This window comes from Phyllostomus hastatus, unplaced genomic scaffold (assembly GCF_019186645.2).
Source record: "Phyllostomus hastatus isolate PE091 unplaced genomic scaffold, TTU_PhHast_1.1 phas_contig_150, whole genome shotgun sequence".
Taxonomy (NCBI): domain Eukaryota; kingdom Metazoa; phylum Chordata; class Mammalia; order Chiroptera; family Phyllostomidae; genus Phyllostomus; species Phyllostomus hastatus.
Genome location: NW_025333611.1, coordinates 34,640,381 through 34,659,817, shown reverse-complemented (window position 1 = coordinate 34,659,817; position 19,437 = coordinate 34,640,381). Strand labels below are relative to the sequence as shown.

At 37.5% G+C, this 19,437-nt stretch overlaps 1 protein-coding gene across 1 annotated transcript in view; it reads right to left on the bottom strand.

Moving 5' to 3' along the window:
• MEIKIN (meiotic kinetochore factor) overlaps positions 1-19,437 on the bottom strand; it is a 62,350-nt gene that overhangs the window by 19,419 nt on the left and 23,494 nt on the right. Inside the window, exons 8-11 of the mRNA XM_045828261.1 lie at positions 16,632-16,696; positions 15,785-15,852; positions 1,847-1,927; positions 1,086-1,205 (exon numbers count right to left, since the gene is read on the bottom strand). Coding sequence (XP_045684217.1) covers positions 1,086-1,205; positions 1,847-1,927; positions 15,785-15,852; positions 16,632-16,696 — 334 coding nt within the window. The remainder of the gene's footprint in view (positions 1-1,085; positions 1,206-1,846; positions 1,928-15,784; positions 15,853-16,631; positions 16,697-19,437) is intronic.

The window sequence follows — 19,437 nt, the reverse complement described above, 5'->3', positions numbered from 1 at the left end:
CCAGGAATTTATCTATTTCTTTTAGATTGTCCAGTTTTGGTGTATAATTGTTCATAGTAGTCTCTTATGATCTGTTGTGTTTCTATGGTATCAGCTGTAATGTCTCCTCTTTCATTTCTAATTTCATTTACTTGAGTCCTCTCTTTCTTAGTAAGTCTTGCTCAAGGATTGTCTATTTTGTTTATCCTTTCAAAAAGTAGTTCTTAGTTTCATTGATCTTTTCCTTTGATTTTTTAGTCTACTTCAGTTATTTCTGCTCTGTTGTTCATTATCATCCCTCCAATTGCCTCTAGTCTCAACCTTTTACAATCTTTTCTCTACCTCTGGAGCCAGAATAAACCTTATTTAAGAACACCTGATATCATGCCCTGTTCATAATTCTTTACTGGCTCCCCTAAGGAAAACAATACAAATTCTTTAAAGGGATTACAAGACCCTTTACTCTCTTGGCCCTGGTTTATCTTTACAATCTCATCTCTAGCTTCCTCCTCACCACCTGGATCCCCACCCTCACCCCAGGGTCACACTGAGAAGGTCTGGCTACACTGAACTACTACACAACCCTGAAGTGCTGCCTCTTCCTTTTCGCTCGGCCTCTTTCCTGTCTTACTCTGTCTTTCTCTCTGTATCTCTGTCCCAGCTCCCTTCTCTCTGGCCCTTTCTCTCTCCCACTCTCTCCTTCTGTTCTTTTTTTGCTCATCCCCTCTCTCTACTCCCACGCACACCTCCCACCATCGCTCTTAGAGCCATGAGTTTTATGTCCTCTTTATTAATGGGGCACAGTACTTTAACATAATACAATGAGGTTGGTGACCACAATTTTTATGTCAAGACAAAAAACTGAGTTTTGGATCAAAGTAGGATAATACTGTTTCCTCTAATTGTTCAATATCCCTTAGTCCAGAGGATGCAAAATGTTTTGGTTTCAGCAGCCTAATAGCCTTTGTTTGGAATTATAACTGAGGGCAGACTCCACATGTACATGATATTAAACAAGTTACAGATTTTTAAAGGTACCTCATCTACAAAGAATCTAATATAACAGTAAGTATTTCTTTTGGTGATGGAAAGGAAAATCGAAATACCTCATTTGAAAAATGTTCTTGCAAACTTGACACAGGAACAATTTCATCTGAATTAACACAGTTGCTGCCATTTGGAAATAGTTCCTCCAAAGACACTTTTTGTACTGAAGACAGATCAATCTACAAAAGAATATGTTACTCTTTTGTTGAATTTAAATACTGCAAAACCAATTATTTTTAAGTAATTAAAGGAAAGTTGAAACATACTATTTCATTAGAAGCATTTTCTTGTGAATTTGACAGGTGAACAATTTTATCTGAATTAATACAATCACTGACATTTTGGAAATAAGTTCTTCCAAAGATGCATGTTTAACTGGGGAGAAACCAGTCTATAAAGAAGATTATAATACTCTTCAGCTTTAAAATTATTGTTTAAATAGGTATTTTTATTAGCTATAACATCATGTAATTTTTCCTATCCTTCATCCAATTTATATTTATAAGGGGCCTATTAACTGAACTCCATCTACCCTTTCTGCGAACCAAAAGTCTGAGATTGACAATCAAAGAAACAGAGTCAGAGACAGAAAAGGACAGACAGAGAGACATCAAGACAGGTTGGTGCTGTAGTATTCTTTTTTCTTTCTTTTATGGATAGCAATATATAGAATACTTCCAGTGAAAATATGCTTATGCAACAGAAAAATAAAAAATATCATTTTCGATGTGCAATATTCCCCTCGTGTTACAGAAACAGAATAATAGGGAGGAGGGGAGCCAGAAATTAGATGCCACAAAGTGCAAATACTAATTCTTACCTCTAAACCAGCTGTCTGAGAAGTTGGAGTACTTGTTAACAGGCCTCTGCTTTTCTTATCAGGAGTAGTGGGATTCGTGTCCTATCAATGTTTTACAAAATACGGGATTGAATAGCAAAAAGAAATAAATTATTTTAATACCATAAAAACACAACTTAAAATTAGTAGACTAAATAGTAATGTGTCCTACTAATAAACTTTTAACCTGCTGATTAAATTTTAAACCACTAGACAGGTAACTAAAGAATTTTCTGGCTTGAGCTATATCAAACAACTTCCAAGAGAACCTGATATGGTATAACAACTATCTGAAAATACTTTGGTTGAAATCACTACTAATTTAGGAAGAAAAAGCTAATTAAAGATTTGAATTAGGAAATGATGCTTTGATTATCTTTGTTAACTGCTAAGAAAGGCATTTTACTTATAATATTTGTTTAATTCCTAGTACATACTGTACCTTTTATGGAAAGGGATTATAAGTTATTTCTGAAGCTGTTCAAATATGTAGCAAGGATAGTTGGTTTAAAGTACATACATTTAAATGCATACACTTTCATTTACAGAACACCAAAGTTAAAGAGAATACAAAGTAGGATAGAGATTCATTTTCTATTTCCTGAAGATGCAGAGGGGCAGACAATGAAAGACAAATCAAGAGTGAGAGAGAGAGAAGGGCAAGAGACAGGATCAGAGAGCAAGAGTTTAAGATGGAGAGAGGGAAGGACTGTTGGAGAGGAATAGCCAGAGAGTGAGAGGGAGGGAGGGAGAAGGGAGAGGAGAGAAAAGAAGGGAGAAAGAAAAGTAAAAAAAGAGGCAGGGGGAGGGGAGAGAGGGAGAATGGGGAGACAAAAGACAGAGAGAAAGAAAATAGGAAGATTAAGGGGAGAGAGGGAGGAAGAAGAGAAATAGAGAAGATAGAGACCAACAGAGATTGAGCAGAAAGACCGAGACTGATGTCAAAGAAAGAGTCACAGGCAGAAAAGGACAGATAGAGATCAAAACAGAGACAGGGAGAAAAGAGACAGAGCTTGAGACTAAGTAACAAAACCAGGGAGAGCAAAGACAAAGAAACAGGTGGAGAGGCAGAGCAGAAAGATACAGTGACAGAGTCAAAAAAAGGGATGACAGGCAGCGTCCTTTCTAGCCATCAGCTGCCTTTTCAACTCTTGGATTTGGTGAGATAACCATGTCCCTCGGATGAATCTCTTTGAAAGATGTCTAATATGCTGCCAAGTCTGGAACCCAAACTCAAGAGTTAAAACTTGCACAGCATAGGAAAATTTATGTTGAGTTTCTTTTTTCTTTCTGACTTAAAAATCTCTGGAACTAGTTGTTCAAGATATAATCTGGAATAGTTCAGTAGAAAATTTTTTATCAAAATAATAAGAACACAATTTTATGGGCATGCTTACCTGGTACACTGAATATGTCAGTTCTCTAATTTATTCACTACATAATCTTTTAATTTCTTCCTCTGAACCTTGGGGATTATTCTACCCCTAGGGACTGCTGAGCAAAGGTTACAAGTAACACCTGTAAAGAGAACCTCTGGTGCGTGGAGAGTAGGAGATGCTTAATGATAGCTGTTATTATTATCACTGTGGCAAGCCATGGAGGTGCTCCACTCAGACCTTAAACAAAGAGCCTGCTGTTCCACTGCAAGGAGTGTGGTTAGCTGATAGTCCCCAGAGGCACCATCTTTAGAATCTGCTTCAGCTCTCAGACTGAGGCCATCATCTTCTCAGGCAAACCCCAGCCAACATCTGAGCATAGCAGCTCAATATAAGATTCCTGTAATGGGCAATCTTTGCTCTAGACTTCCCCACTGGGAGAGCTTCTGGAAGATCTGCTTTGAAAACTGAGGCTCTCTTCCCCAGTGCTGCCTACATGGGTAGCAGTCATTCCCTATTGGGCACCAGGGCTGCCCTCAGACCCTTGAGAAGCCTGAGATTGTAAAAGAGAGGACCAAGAAGTTCATCCAGCACCAGTCAGACCGGTATGTCAGACTTAAGTGTAACTGGCCAAGACCCAGAGGCAATGACAAAAGGGTGAGCAGCAGATTCAAGGGCCAGACCTTGAGCCCAGTGCTAGCTAGGGGAACAACACGAAAACAGAGCCCATGCTGTGCAGGGGCTTTCGGAAGTTCCTGGTCCACAATGTCAGGGAGCTTGAAGTGCTGAGGATGCACAATAAATGTCACTGTGCTGAGACGCCTCACAACACCTCCTGCTGCAACCGCACAGCCACTGCGCACAGAGCAGCCCAGCCGGCCGTCAGGGTCACCAGCCCCAATGCCAGGCTGTGCAGCAAAGAAAATGAGTTGACAGCTTGTGTGCACACTGTGTTTGTGTTAGTAAAACCATAAAATTCTGCCATCTGAGATACAAAAAGACTGAGGCTATTCCTGCCCACTCCTGCTTCTTCCCTGATTCCTTTCTCAGGTGTCACCAGCCAATACAGACTTGAACTCTTAATCCTCTCTGAATATCTGTGTCCCAACTGGCAACTGTCAGTCTGTTTACAAACATCTGCCTTTACAGAGCTGTAAGTATAGCATCTCTGAAATTTTCCCTAATTTTTTAAAGAAACTATGTATATCTAAATCTTCCAATAAGTACATTTTATTTTCATAGCCTTTCCAAGAAGTAGTTAGTAAAAGACCAGTGCTTACCAATGCAGGTTCCAGGGGCTGAGGCAGCAGAACTTTGGTAACTGATTTACCTGCATTGCTTTCAAGATCAGACCTCTGGTGAGATGACTGAACCTTGATTTTTAGATGAGAGCTTAACTTTGTTTGGGAATTTGTACCTCTAGACTCAGGATCTTTTCCAGGCTGAAACAAATTAATAATCGTGAAATATTATTCACAGGCTATAAAAAAATTATATTGCTTCTCAATGTCCTATTTTATTGTAATAAATGTTATAATTGTTACACTTAAAATAGAATTCCTCCTTCCTTTTCCTTCCTTCCTTCCTTCCCATCATCCCCTCAACTTGCAAAATGTTTTAAACTTAAAGATAATTCTTTTTCTTAAAAAGTCAGGTTTTCTATAAGGGGTGGACAAAGTAGGTTTATAGGTGTTCATATAGAAAATAATACAGTAATAAATAATAATGCAAGAATAAACTCCGGCCCTGGCCAGTGTGGCTCATTTGGTTGGAGCATAGTTTTGTATACCAAAGGTTGTGGATTCAGTCCCCAGTTGGGGCACATATGGGGAAACAACCAACCGATGGAGTTTCTCTCTCTCCCCCAACCCCTCTCTCTCTCTTCTCCCTTCCTTCCCTCTCTCTCTGAAATAAAAAAAAATAATGAAAAAAGAAAATAAACACTGTGTTTCACATACAACTGTAAACCTACTTCTGCCCACTCCAGTATATTTAAAGAAAAAAATGTGTTGAAAGACAAAATGGTTTGCAATTTAATGAGCTCAAAAAATTTCTCTACCACATTTAAGGCAACATCTCCCAGAAAGTGTTCTGTTAAAACAAATGATAATTAGATTTATCTATTAATCAACATTTAAAACTAAATTTTAGAGAAAACATTAAATGTCTTTGTTATGCAATAATCTTCATTTAAAAAACCAAAAATCCTCTCTAAGATATCAGCTGCAACTACAAGGAAATGTTGCTTTACCAACTAGTCCCCCCATTGAAAATCGTAGATTGTTCAGTGACTGCTTCTTTGTCCTAATGCTTTCAAGAGGTATTTAAAACAGTATCCAAAGTTTGAATATATTCAACATCACTGAGGAGGTGGAATGTGAACTAGGTCCTGAAAGAATGACAGGGTTTTGAGTTGGGGGTAAGGGGCATAAAGAGGATGGTAGAGCCCTGGCCAGTAGGAGAACTGCCCCATACAAAAGGATACGGGTTCCTTCCCCAGTCAGGACACATACCTAGGTGGCAGATCTGATCCCTGGCTGGGGTACGTATGGGAAACAACCGATCAGTATTTCTCTCTCACGTTGATGTTTCTCTCTCTCTTTCTCCTTCTCTCCCTCTCTTTCTTAAATCAATGAAAAAACATATCCTTGGGTGAGGATAAAAAGAAGATGGTAGAGAGAGAGGAGAAAAAAGTAGAAGAGGTGTATTCCAAGCAAAAGAAAGAACAAAGACACCACAAACTCAAAAGGAGGAGCCACAGGCAGGCACCTTTCCCACGCTTCTGTAGCTTCTCATGACTATTTCATGCTCACCCTATTTTCCTTAAACTTCTAGCCCCTTTTCTCTACCATTCTCAGCTGACAGCCTTACTTTACACTTCCCTCCAACTACAGAAGACATCGAACAAGATGCAACCACTCAAGACTCATAATTTTTAGGACCCAGTACAAAATGAAAATGTCAGGTCCCTTGTTAAAAAAAAAAAAAACTATTAAAAATGTTAAGATGGTGACACAGAGCATTAAATGAACTGGAGTCTTTCTAAGCACAAAGCCTGCCCTGCTACCACTACAGCTGCAAATGTCCTACAGTGGAAATATCCCTCGTCTTTTAAAGGCCAGTTCCTCCGTCTGTATTCTCCACCCTATCCTTTCCCTTTTTTCCCCAAGGACTTCCCTCTTCCATATGAGAGTACAGAGAAGTTTTTGTTTTTAACACTTTATTGAGATATTGTTCACATACCATACAATTCACCCATTTAAAAAACAAAATTTAACGGTTTTAGTATATTCTCAGGGTTGTTCAATCATCACCACAGCCTAATTTTAGAACATTTTTGTCCCCTCTAAAGAAACCCATGCTCATTAGCAGTCAATCTCCATTCCATTTCCAACAGCCCTAAGCAAGCACTAACCTAGGCCTGTTGTCATAGATTTGCCTATCTTGGACATTTCTTATAAATGGAATCATGTAATAAGCAGTCTTTTGTGGCTAGCTTCTTTCATGTTGCATAATATATTCAAGGTCACCCAAGTTGCAATGTGAATCACTGCTTCATTTGTTTGTATTGTCAAATAATATTTAATTATATGGATATACCACACTTTATCTATTTATCATAGATGCACAATGAAGTAGTTTCCACTTTTTGGCTACTATGAATAAATGTTGCTATGAACATTCATGTGTAAGTTTTTATGAGAATGTATGTTTTAATTTTTCTTGAGTATAAACCTGAGAGTAGAACTGCTGGGTCCTATGGTAACTACATGCTTAAAATTTTGAAGAACTGCCAAATTGTTTTCCAAAATGGCTGCACTACTTTACATCCCCACCAGAATGTTTGAGTGTTCCAATTTCTCTGCATCATTACCAACATTTGTTATCTGTCTTTTTTATTCTAGTCATTCTGGTGGATATGAAGTAATAATCTTGGTTTTGAATTGCATTTCTCTAATGACTAATGATACTGAGCATCTTTTCACATGTTTATCGACCACTCATACATCTTCTTTGGAGAAATGTAGGGAAATTTGTATATACCAGCTTCCCAGGGATGGTAAAGCAATAATTAAGAAAAGATACCTACTAGGAGCAGAGCTTTTGAGAAGAGATAGATGATACAAGAGCATAAGAAATGACATTTAATGCAAGATATGACACACTTAAATTACAAGATGCTTGACAAATATAGAGGGGTGTGTGTGTGTGTGTTGTGTGAATTGGTGGAGCAGGAACCGAGACAGTATGCATGAAAGCAGGAAAGAAAAATATAACCATGAGGAAGTAAAGAAGCGTAGGAAAGAAAACATAGAAAGTATGAAAAAGACTTTTTATGGCTTTTAGGTTAAAGAGGTGAAGTCCAGGCCAACTTCTACTAGATCTTTAGGTCATAGGGCCCTCCAGTTGCCTACTGAGTTACATTCGGCTATCCCCTCCTCCTCCTTCCGTAATTCCCACCAGCCCTAAAAAGTGATCCATTATATACCATCTTTAAAACAAAACAAATATCTCCCAACCCTGCCTCTCCCTCCTGTTACTGTTCTTTTTTTCTATTTCCCTTCAGAGTCTACCTCTATATATAATCATTACTTCTCACTTTTTTTCCACTTATATCAAGGAATACTTGACAAGTATAACTGTATATAGCTGAAGTGTAAAGGTGATGATTTGATACACATTACATTGTGGAATGATTACTAAGATCAAGATAATTAACACATCCATCCCCTCCCATAGGTAACTGTGTGTGTGTGTGTGTGTGTGTGTGTGTGTGTGTGGTGAGAAAGCTAAAGATCTACTCTCATCAACTTTCAGATATACAGTACCATGTTACTATCATCACTGTGCTGTACATTAGATCCTCAGAACTTATTTTTATAAATAAAAGTCTGTACCCTTTCACCTATATCGCCTCACTTACCCACTTCTTCAGACCCTGACAACTATCATTCTATTCTCTGTTTCTATGAGATTTACTTTTTCTTTTTTTAGGATTTCACATGTAAGTGAAACCACATAGTATCTGTTTCTTTTGTTTATTTCACTTAACATAATGCCTAGAAACACTGTCACAAGTGGTGAGATCTTTTTGTGTGTGTGGCTGATTAATACCACTATCTACAACATATTTTCTTTATCCACTCATCCACTGAGGAAATATAGGTTGTTTCCTTATCTTGGTTACCGTAAATAATGCTGCGATGAACACAGGAGTGCAGATATTGCCTCAAGATACTGATTTCATTTCCGTTGGATACATACCCAGGAATGAGATTGCTGGATCACATGGTGTTTCTACTTTCAGTTTTTTGAGGAACTGTCATATAGTTTTCCATAACAGTACTACCAAGTTACAGTCTCATCAACAGTGTGCAAGGCTTCCCTTTTCTCCACATTCTTGCCTACATTTGTTGTCTTTTGTCTTTTTGTTAACAGCCATCCTAACAAGTGTGAGGTAACATTTCCTTGTGCCCTTGATTTGCATTTCCTTGATGATTGACATTGAGCACCTTTTCATGTGCCTATTGGCCACTTGTACATCTTCTTTCAAAAAATGTCTATTCAAGTACTTTGCCCATTTTAAATTGGATTATTTGCTTTTTTTGCTATTGAGTTGTACAGGTTCTTTATATATTTTGGATATCAACCCCTTATGAGACATGTGATTTGCAAATAGTTTCTCCCATTCTGTATGTTGCCTTTTGAATTTATTATTTCTTTGCCATGCAAGAAGCTTCTTAGCTTGATGTAGTTCCACTTGTTTATTTTAGCTTTTGTAGCATGTCTCTTCAGTATCGTACCAAAGAAATCACTGTCAAGATCAATGCCAAGGAGCTTTTCCCTTATGTTTTCTTCTAGGAATCTTATGGTTCAGGTCTTATATTTAAGTCTTTAATCAATTTCTAGTTAATTTTTGTTAGTGGTGTAAGATAGGGGTCCAGTTGCATTCTTTGCATGTATCAACAAATATCCAATTTTCGCAGGACTATTTATTGAAGAGACTTCAATAGGACTATTTATTGAAATGGGGACTATCCTGTCCCCATTTTGTATTCTTAGCACCCTGTCAAAAATTAGTTGGATGTAAATGTGTGAGTTTCTTTCTGGGCTCTCTATTCTGTTCTACCGGTCTATATGCCTGTTTTTATGCCAGCACCATACTCTTTTCATTTCTATAGCTCTGTAATATAGATTGAAATCAGAACATGTGATTCCTCTAGCTTGGTTCCTTCTCAAGATTACTTTGGCAATTTGGGGGAATTTGTAGCTCCATACAAATTTTAGGAAAGTTTTTCTATTTCTGATAGTGAAAACTGCCATTGGAATTTTGACAGAAATTGCATTGACTCTACAGATCACTTTGGGTATGGACATTTTCTTTTTTAAAAAAATATTTTATTTATTCATTTTCAGAGAGGGGAAAGGAGGGAGAAAGAGAGGGAGAGAAACGTTAATGTGTGGTTGCCTCTTGCGTGCCCCCTAGTGGGGACCTGGCCCACAATCCAGGCATGTGCCCTGACTGGAATTGAAGTGGCAACCCTTTGGTTTGCAGGCCGGCACTCAATCCACTGAGCCACACCAGTCAGGGTGGGACATTTTCATAATATTAATTCTTCCAATCCAAGAACAAGGAATATCTTTCCATTTACTCGGGTCTTTTTCAATTTCTTTCATCAATGTCTTATAGTTTCAGTGTACCGGTCTCTAACCTCCTCAGTTAAATATATCTCTAAGTATTTTATTGTTTTTTTATGCTGCTGTAAATGAGTTTTTAAAATAAAAAAAAAACCCTTAGTTTTTCTTCCTACGAGCCTTTCATCTGTGAGTCTCCTTTACTACTCACACAAAACACCCACACTTCCGACCACCAAGTATGTGGAAATTTTCCCCCACAATAACAATTCTCTGTGACACCAGCTAGGTGTCCTACAATTCAACTTAATTCTATCTACTACCTAAAGATAGTGTCAGATCCCACGGTTAAGGACTCAGTCCCACAAGACTGCTCCCACCCTACTTCAGATGCCAATTGTAAATGGTAAGTTCTCAGGTTACCCCCAACTTTGGTCTGACTTGGCTACAAATTGGAATTTCCCACCAACCTTGCTTCAGGTTCAATTAACTTGCTAGAGTGACTCACAAAACTCAGGGAAACACTTATACTTACATTTACCAATTTATTAAAGGACAAGAATAAATATGAACAGTTAGTAAAGAGATACACAGGGTGAGGTCTAGGAGGGTCCTGAGCACAGGAGCTTCTGTCCCTGTGGAGTGGGGTGTGTTACCCTACCAGTGTAGATATGTTCACCAACCTAGAAGTTCTCTGAACCCCTGATTCCTGGGAAGCCTCCATAAGCTTCATGTAGGCATACTCAAGTTATTAACTCATTTCCAGCCTCTCTCCCTCTGTGGAAAAGAGGTTGGAGCAGGGGAGTAGGTGGCTGAAAATTCCAACTTTCTAATTATGGCTTGGTATTTTTGGTGACTGGCCCCCATCTAGGAGCCACTCAGGAGGAGCCCACCCAAAGTGCCTCATTGGAACAAAGAATCTTCTAGTGCTCTGTTTGGGAATTTACAAGGGTTTTAAGAAACTTGTGTCAGGAATGGGGCCATAGACCAAATAATAAAACAAGAGTTACTCCTACAGTAAAATTTTTTCTTTCTTTCTCTCTCTCTTTTTTTTCATAAACAAATAATTTATTTTTTTACTGTTGTTCAAGTACAGTTGTCTCCATTCCCCCTGACTCCCCATCCATCCCCACCTCCCCCACTTGACCCTACCCCCTTTGGCTTTGTCCATGTGTCCTTTATACATGTTCCCTGATGACCCCTCCTCTTCTTTCCCATGTTATCCTCCTCCCTCCTCCCCTCTGGCTACCGTCACTTTGTTCTTTACTTCAATATCTCTGGTTCTATGTTGCTCGCTTGTTTGTTTTGTTGATTAGATTCCACTAATAAGTAAGATCATATGGTATTTTTCTTTCACCGCCTGGCTTATTTCACTTAGCATAATGCTCTCCAGTTCTTATCACTTAGGAAATTACAAATGTTTAGGAGCTCAGGAATTCAGGGCAGATATTTTTTCTAATTTCTAGTATCTCTTCCAGATAGTTTGTTGTTAGTGTAGAGAAATGCAAAACAAAGAAAAGAAACGCAACACATTTTTGTATGTTGTCTTGAATCCTGCAACTTTACTGAATTCATTTATTAACTCTAACAGGGTTTTGTTTTGTCTTTTTGGCAGTATCTTTAGAGTTTTCAATGTGTAAAGTCATGTCTTCTCCAGAGGTAGTTTCACTTCTTTCTTTCTGGATGACTTTTTCTCTTTTTATTGCCTAATTGCTCTGGCTAGGACTTCTAGTGCTATGTTGAATACAAGTGGCAAAACAGCCTTGTCTTATTGTTGATCTTAGAAGAAAGGTTTTTAACTTTTCACCTTTGAGTGTAATGTCAGCTGTGGGATTGTCATATATGGCCTTTAATTATTTTGATGTACAATCCTTCTATATCTAATTTGTTGAGAATTTTATCATAAAAAGATATTGAATTTTGTCTACTACTTTTTCCTGCATCTATTGAAATAAGATGATTTTTGTCCTTCATTCTGTTAATGTGGTAAATGTATCACATTAATTCATTTTTATATATTAACTATTCTTGCATACCAGAGATAAATCTCACTTAATCATGGTATATGATCCTTTTAATGTGCTCTTGAATCTGGTTCACTAGTATTTTGTTGAGGATTTTTATTCTATGTTCATCTGGAATATTGACCCATAATTTTCTTCTCTTTCAGTGTCACCGAATTTGTTATCACAGTAATGCTGGCCTTACAGAAGGAATTTGGAAGTAATCCTTCCTCTTCAAATTTTTGGAAGACTTTAAGAATAACTGGTATTAATTTTTCCTTAAATGTTTGATAGAATTCACCAGTGCAGCCATCTGGTACCTTTAATTTTCTGGGAGGTTTTGATTACCAATTCAATCTCCTTGCTTGCTTGTTCACTAGTGTATTTTAATTTCTGCATTTTTTTAACTTTCCAGCTTTCCTCCTGTTATTAATTTCTAGGTTCATACCACTGTGGTAGGAAAAGATACTTGGTAAGATTAATCTTCTTAAATTTGTTAAGACTTGTTTTGTGACCTCTCATGTGCTCTATCCTGGAGCATGTTCAGTGTGCTATTGAGAAGAATGTGGATTCTACTGTTGTTGGTTGAAATGCTCTGTGTATATTTGCTGGGTTCATTTGGTCTAAAGCATAGTTTAAGCCCATTATTTCCTATTGATTTATCCATTGTTGAAAGTAGTGTACCCAAGTATCTAATATTATTGCATTGCTGTCTACTTCTGCCTTTAGGTCTGTTACAAATTGTTTAACACAGAAATGTCAAACTCATTTTCACTGGGAGCCACATCAGCCTCATGGTTGCCTTCAAAGGGCCAAAATAATTTTAGGACTGTAAAAATGTAACTCCTCCTTAACTGTTAAGGAGTTGAAATTATATTTGGCCTTTGAAGGCAACCAAGAGGCTGATGTGGCCCACAGTGAAAATGAGTTTGACACCGCTGGTTTAACATATACCTGGTTTAACAGTGCTTCAATACCGGGTATATGAGGTCTGTCCTTCTTATCCTTCTTGGTGTTCTCTGAGCATCCTACATCCGTGGTTTGGTGTCTGACATTAATTTTAGGAAATCGTCAGTCATACTGTTTCAAATGTTGCTTCTTTTCCTTTCATGGTTTATTCTCTTTCTGGAATTCCAACTATGTATATGTCACATATTTTATAGTTTTTCCATAGTTCTTGAATATTTTGGGAGTTTTTTTTCAGTTTCTTTATTTTTGTTTTTCAGTTTCAGAAGTTTCTATTGTCATATCCTCAAACTCAAATATTCCTTCCTCAGCTGAGTTTAGTCTACTATTGAATCTGTCCATCAAAGGCATTCTTCATTGCCACTACAGTGTTTTCAATCTCTAGAACTTCTTTCTTTTTATTCTTTCTGTTTTTGATCTCTAGAACTTATTTTTTTAATTCTTTCCTAGAAATTCCATTTCTCTGCTTACACTACCCACCTGTTCTTGTAGGTTGTTTACTTTTTCCTATAATGCCCTCAGCATACTAATCATAGTTATTTTGAGTTTCTGGTCTGGTAATTCTAACACTACTTATAACTCTGGATCTGATGCCATTCAGTCTCTTTAAACTGTTTTTTTTCTTTTTACTTTTTAGTATGTATGTTATTGTTAAAATGTGAATGTGATGTACTGGGTAATAGGAACTGTGGTAAGTCTTTTTTTTTAAACATATAGTTTTAGAGTTTTCAATCATTTTTTTTTATTTTATTTATTTATTTTTAGGGAGGAAGAGAGAGAAACATCAATATGCGGTTGCTGGGGGCCGTGGCCTGCAACCCAGGCATGTGCCCTGGCTGGGAATCGAACCTGCGACACCTTGGTTCGCAGGCCGTGCTCAATCCACTGAGCTACGCCAGCCAGGGCAATAAGTCTTTAGTAGTATAAGGTGGTGGGATGGGAAGCACTGTATAGTTTTGTGATTGGGTCTCAGCTTTTTGTCTAGCCTTTGCCCCTGGTCTGTGAACTTCTCAGCCAACCAGTGTTTCTCAGTTTCTGCTCCGTGCCCCCAGGTGGGACAGCATGGCTAGAGGGGGCTGTAGTTATGTATTTCCATTCCCCAAATGTGGAAGACTAAAGGGACCTAGAGTTTTTTCCTTCCCCTACTTGGAAGGATAGAACTGGCTAGAGTTGGTTATTTCCCTTTCCCTGGATGAGTTAGGCTTTGGTAAAATACTTTTTCCTGAGGGCAGGCTTTCTTAAGAAAAGCAGAATATTGTGGTGTGTTTCAAAATGGTTCTTTTTCCATCCCTACTAGTGGAAGCATGAGGGGATTTTTCTGATATTCACCATCAGAATCTTGTAGAGCTCCCGCAGAAAAAACTCCAGTAGAGACAAAAGTGTAAAGGTTCCCTGATGACTGGGTCCCCTTAAGCTTTTAACTTTCAGAGTTGTCTACACTAAACTTCCAGTAATTCATCAAGCATGCTTTTGTTTTTTGCACCCCAGTACTGGTTCCCAGGGAGGTTTCTGTTCATGTGTTTCTGCTCCAGTAAGTTGTGATTCTCTGTACCCACCTGTCTGTCTTTCCACATTTGGGTGCAGCAGTACGCCCTGTGTCCTTACTGCTCTGGTGGATCAAAAAAAGAGTTGTCGCTTTTTCAGTTTATCCAGGTTTTTACTTATTGTTAGGACAGAGAGGTAACTTCTGAGTTCCTTATGTGCTGGACTGGAGGTCCCTTTATAACACTGGACCTACAAGTAGCTTCAACATTATTGACCACTCTCACTTTCAGGAACAAACACTCTCTTCTTGGCTTCTATGGCAGCATATTCTATTTGTTTTCCTCCTTTTCTCTGTTTTTTTTTTTTTTTTTTTTTTTACCTGAATATAGAATTTTCCAAGGATCGATCCTGGACCCCCTTCTCTTCTGCACTCTGTAGATACTCTTTTCCAGGTGATTTTATCCATTTCCATTAATTTAAAAATATCTATAGTATTATTCACTCCTATTCTGTTTCCCTGACCAACAGATTTATAGCCAATGGCTTTCAACATTTTCAACTTTGTGTGCTCTCAGACTCCCTGCTTTTCCTGTCATGTTAAATAGGACACCTTTATCCACCAAAGCTGGTTAAGACAGAAACCTAGAAGTCTTTCTTAACACCTCTCACTCCTTCATCCCCTATTTTCAACCCATGAACTCTAGGCAAAATTTTCTTAAATCCATACACATTTCTCCATTCTTCCTATACCCTAGTCAAAGCCATCAAAATCTCACACCAAAAATCTTTGTAACTTCATACAAATAACTCTTTTTGCTGACAGACACTCTTGCCCTCTTTCAGGGGGCTCCCCAATGTCCATAATGTTATGATACAATAACATTATGGTGTAGGGGAAAGAGTATAGGTGGTAGATCCAGAAAGACCTGCCACCAGCTCCTTAAACATATTGATTAACATCTAAACCTCATTTTTCTCAGCAATAAAAAGGTAAAACCAAAACAAACAAAAAAAAAGAAAGAAAAAATCTTACCTGATAGGAATGCCATAAAGATATAATTAATGAAAAGTGCTTGGAATAATGCTGAGCTTCAAATAGCCACCTAGACAGTAGCTCCCGGTACATTAAGTCCAAAGATTTGTAGATTCTTAGCCTAATGTAATAATCCACACACATTCCTTAGCACAAAACACTGTTCTGGCTACACAGCAAATGTCTTAGTTTTGCCTTAGTGATCAACAGACATCAAATTATCCAAAATGAACTTGAAAAAATTATAAATTTTAATTCTCTTCCATTAAACTTACATAGACTATATAGCCATGTAACAACATCATACAATTGCTAAACTCTAAAAATAGCTGAAAAATAACTCCTATAAAAGTGTTGGTTAAAGTATGTCTTATATTAATGAAATATATGGTTTATGTAGTTATTCTGCTTCAATACTTACTTTTTTCTTTGTTTTCTCGGGGGTTAAAGGATAAGTTCTCTCAGCAAGTACTTTGCAAGCTGCATTATCTGTAAATAAAAACACACTTTAGCATTTAAATTAACTTGTCATTAACTATAAGTATAGAAAACTCAAATTTGAAAAAAACTAATTTAATAACCACAATTTTGTAATAGTTTTAGAAGAAAAGCAATATAGGTTGAATAATCTGACAGATATGGTATTCTTTAAAATATTTGTGATATAATTATATTAAAAATTATTTGCTGTTTATCTAAATTCCAATTTAACTAGGCATTCCGTATCTTTATTTGCTAAAACAGGCAACTTTTGAGAAAGTATTTGGAAGCCTTGCTTTTTACAGGACGCCTGTACATATTAGAGGGTGGATTGAAAAGAGATTAAAATTTAGGACTAGCATTGAAGAACTCCCACATATAATGGCTAATAGCAGTACATAAGATTGCAAAGGAGACTGAGCAGGAGGTGCCTGAGAAGAAATTTCTAGTTTATTTGTTGTCTCTATCACTAGACTATTGGCTCCTTGAGGACAGGAATAGAGGTTGTTTCTCGGTTTCCTAACACTTAGTAAAGAGCCTGACACACAACGGGAACACTGGCATGTACAGCAAGTACACCTTCAGTAAATGTTTATTAAATGAACTAATGATGGGTGCCATGATGATAGTTAAGACCCAGTTTCTAACCTGACATATCTTCATTTCTTAAATACAACCAAGCTAAAAAGCACTCGGTTTCCTGGGCTACCAATTTTCTTAATATATACTGCTTTGTGACAAAAATAATAAAATGCAGATTTACGAAAATTAGTTTCACTATTTATTACCTGATTCTGAATTTGAAGTACCCTTTGGTTTTGGAGAAATATTTTCATCTGCTAATGTCATCACTCTATAATAAGAACAAATTTATAGTACTCTCTTAATCTTTCAGTAACTTTTGGGAATCCTCAAATAATACTTAAAATAAGGACATTTATATGCAATGAATTATCCTGTAGAACTCAGGGAGTAGACATCTACACAAGTTGGAAAATCAACATAAAAGAAAGAGCTTGAGACATTTATGCAGAGAGGGAGCCTCGGTTTGTCCCTCCTGTGAGTCCTTAATTCCTGAACATTGTGAACAAGTTCTCAAGGCTCCACACACTAAGAACAATGTGCAAGGTGGTCAAATTTAGAACCAAAACCCCTGGCACAGAGTTAATGTGGTGAGGTGACTCTACCACAAAGGCTGCAAAAAGGCAAGCAGATCAAAGCCTGGATGGAGGACTTCAAGAATACTCGGGGAGTTTAGGGTAGCAACAAAAACAAAGCTGATGGAAAAATCAGCAATGGAGGACCTCAGGCCCTAAATAAGGCTGTGAGTTCACCAATGACTTTATCAGTAGAGTCCAGCCTGGGTACAGAATAAGTCTTGGAACCTGCAGCACAAATTAGTAAACATCCAGAGACAACTTCAATTTCACCCTCCCCCACCTGTGACCTGCCACTATGCCTACTTAGGGTGGCTATTTATCCAAACTGGGACCTTTCTGAGAATAAAAGTGAGCTCTACTAAAAATTATGTCAGAACAAAAGGCACATATTGGGGCTGTTCAAGGCAAATCCAGAGATATGATCACCTACTTACATAGCATCCTCAGGAATATGGAATAGGGAAAAAATCTAAAAGTCTCAGCATTCACCCAAAAGGGACTTTAAAAAAAATTTTATTTTCAATTACAGTTTACACTCAATATTATTTTGTATTGGTTTCAGGTGTACAGAATAGTGGTTAGACAATCACATATTTTATAAAATGTTACCCCTAATATTTCCAGTGCCCACCTGGCACCATATATAGTTATTACAACATTTTTTACTGTATTTCCTATGCTGTACTTTATATCCCCACACAAGACACTTTTCAATGGAAGTAACTGGATGCTATTAATCAAGTTTAATTTGTGATTCCCCAGCTGAATAAAGAAAAAGGGTGATGAGAGCCCATGAGAAGTTTAGATCAGTTATTTAAAAATAAAGATATATTTTCTTTGCACATCTAAGTGATAGGTTTTGTTTTTTAAAGATAGGTCAGCATTTAAGGGAGACAGGAAACAGGATGGCATACATATAATAAAGCATCATATTACATTTGCTCCATTTTGATATAAACAGGCAACAGTCATTGAAGTGAATCTATACAGATTTTATAGCAATATAACCAACACTACTTCTCTCCACTAGGCAGTATGTCAAAGTTGCAAGGTTTTAATTTTGTAAATGTGTTACTTAATTAAAGAAAACACCAAAATATTTAGTAAATAACAGGTGCTCAAATGTGGTATCATTATTATCCAAACCTTACTCCTTCCCTCTTAAGAAAATATTATGCTGTGCTGTGCCCTGGCTGGTATGGCTCAGTGGTTGAATGCCAGCCTGCAAACCAAAGGGTCACTGGTTCGATTCCCAGTCAGGGCACATGCCTGGGTTGCTGGACAGGTCCCCAGTAGAGGGCACTCAAGAGGCAACTACACATTGATGTTTCTCTTACTCTCTTTCTCCCTCCCTTCCCCTCTCTAAAAATAAATAAATAAAATCTTTTAAAACAGAAAAGAAAATATCATACTGCAAATTCTGAAGTCTATCATCACTCTCTGGTGACCTTAATTATTCACCTTTAGAATTTTCACTGGGGTTTACCGAAGAACGATTTACCTAGAAATAACAGTAATAGATTTTCTTTTCTTCAGAAATTTCTAACCATTCTGATACAAACATATTCATAAGGAGGCTATCACCCTAATACTACTTTTTTCTCACTCTACATACTTTCCCAAGAGGACAACTATGCCTTCAGCCCAGAACTTTCCCCTGGCTCTCCAGGCAGAGAATTGCTGAATATCATCAATTCAAAATAGTGTAGCTATTTCAGCATTTTCCAAACTAAAATTGTCTGTCACCCCAACTTACTCTCCCTTTTTTATTTGCATTCCTTCCCCAAGTGAATGAATCATTCATTCAGTTTTCTATGTCAGAGAACTGGGGGCCAACTTGGACACCATCTTCTCCCTTAACCAACCAATCATTAAAAACTACTGATTATCCTTCATGGATTGTTTCCAAATTTTTCCTTTAGGCTACTCTTGCTGCTAAAGTTCAGATCCTAATCATGCCTCACTTGGAATGCTACAGTAGTCATCCTTTCAACTTAATCACTCCTTCTAGTCCATCTTTTCCTTGCTGCAAGAATACTTGCTCGAAGACTGAACCATGATCATGCATATCTCTGAGAACAGTGGGATAACAGGCAAGAATTTTTGTTGGGTAATATAAATGTTTCACAGATATCTGTACTCAGAAGTATATCAGTCCTTACCCCCAAACACTTGTCAGTATGGAATATCTATACAGTATAGATCCCCACCAAAAAAGACAACACTGTACTGTCTACCATTTAATTCTGTGGGGGAAAATCTAGGTAAAAGATAGTAAGGGTTGTACATGATTATTTGAAGGACATGAAATCTATCAAATAGCTACAGACTTTTCCCTTGTGTGTCAAGAATCTTAGAGTCAGAATATGGCTCAAGTCATCTGACTCTTAACTTTTATGGCTTATTTACTTTTGTTCTATTCCTTATCTGTGTC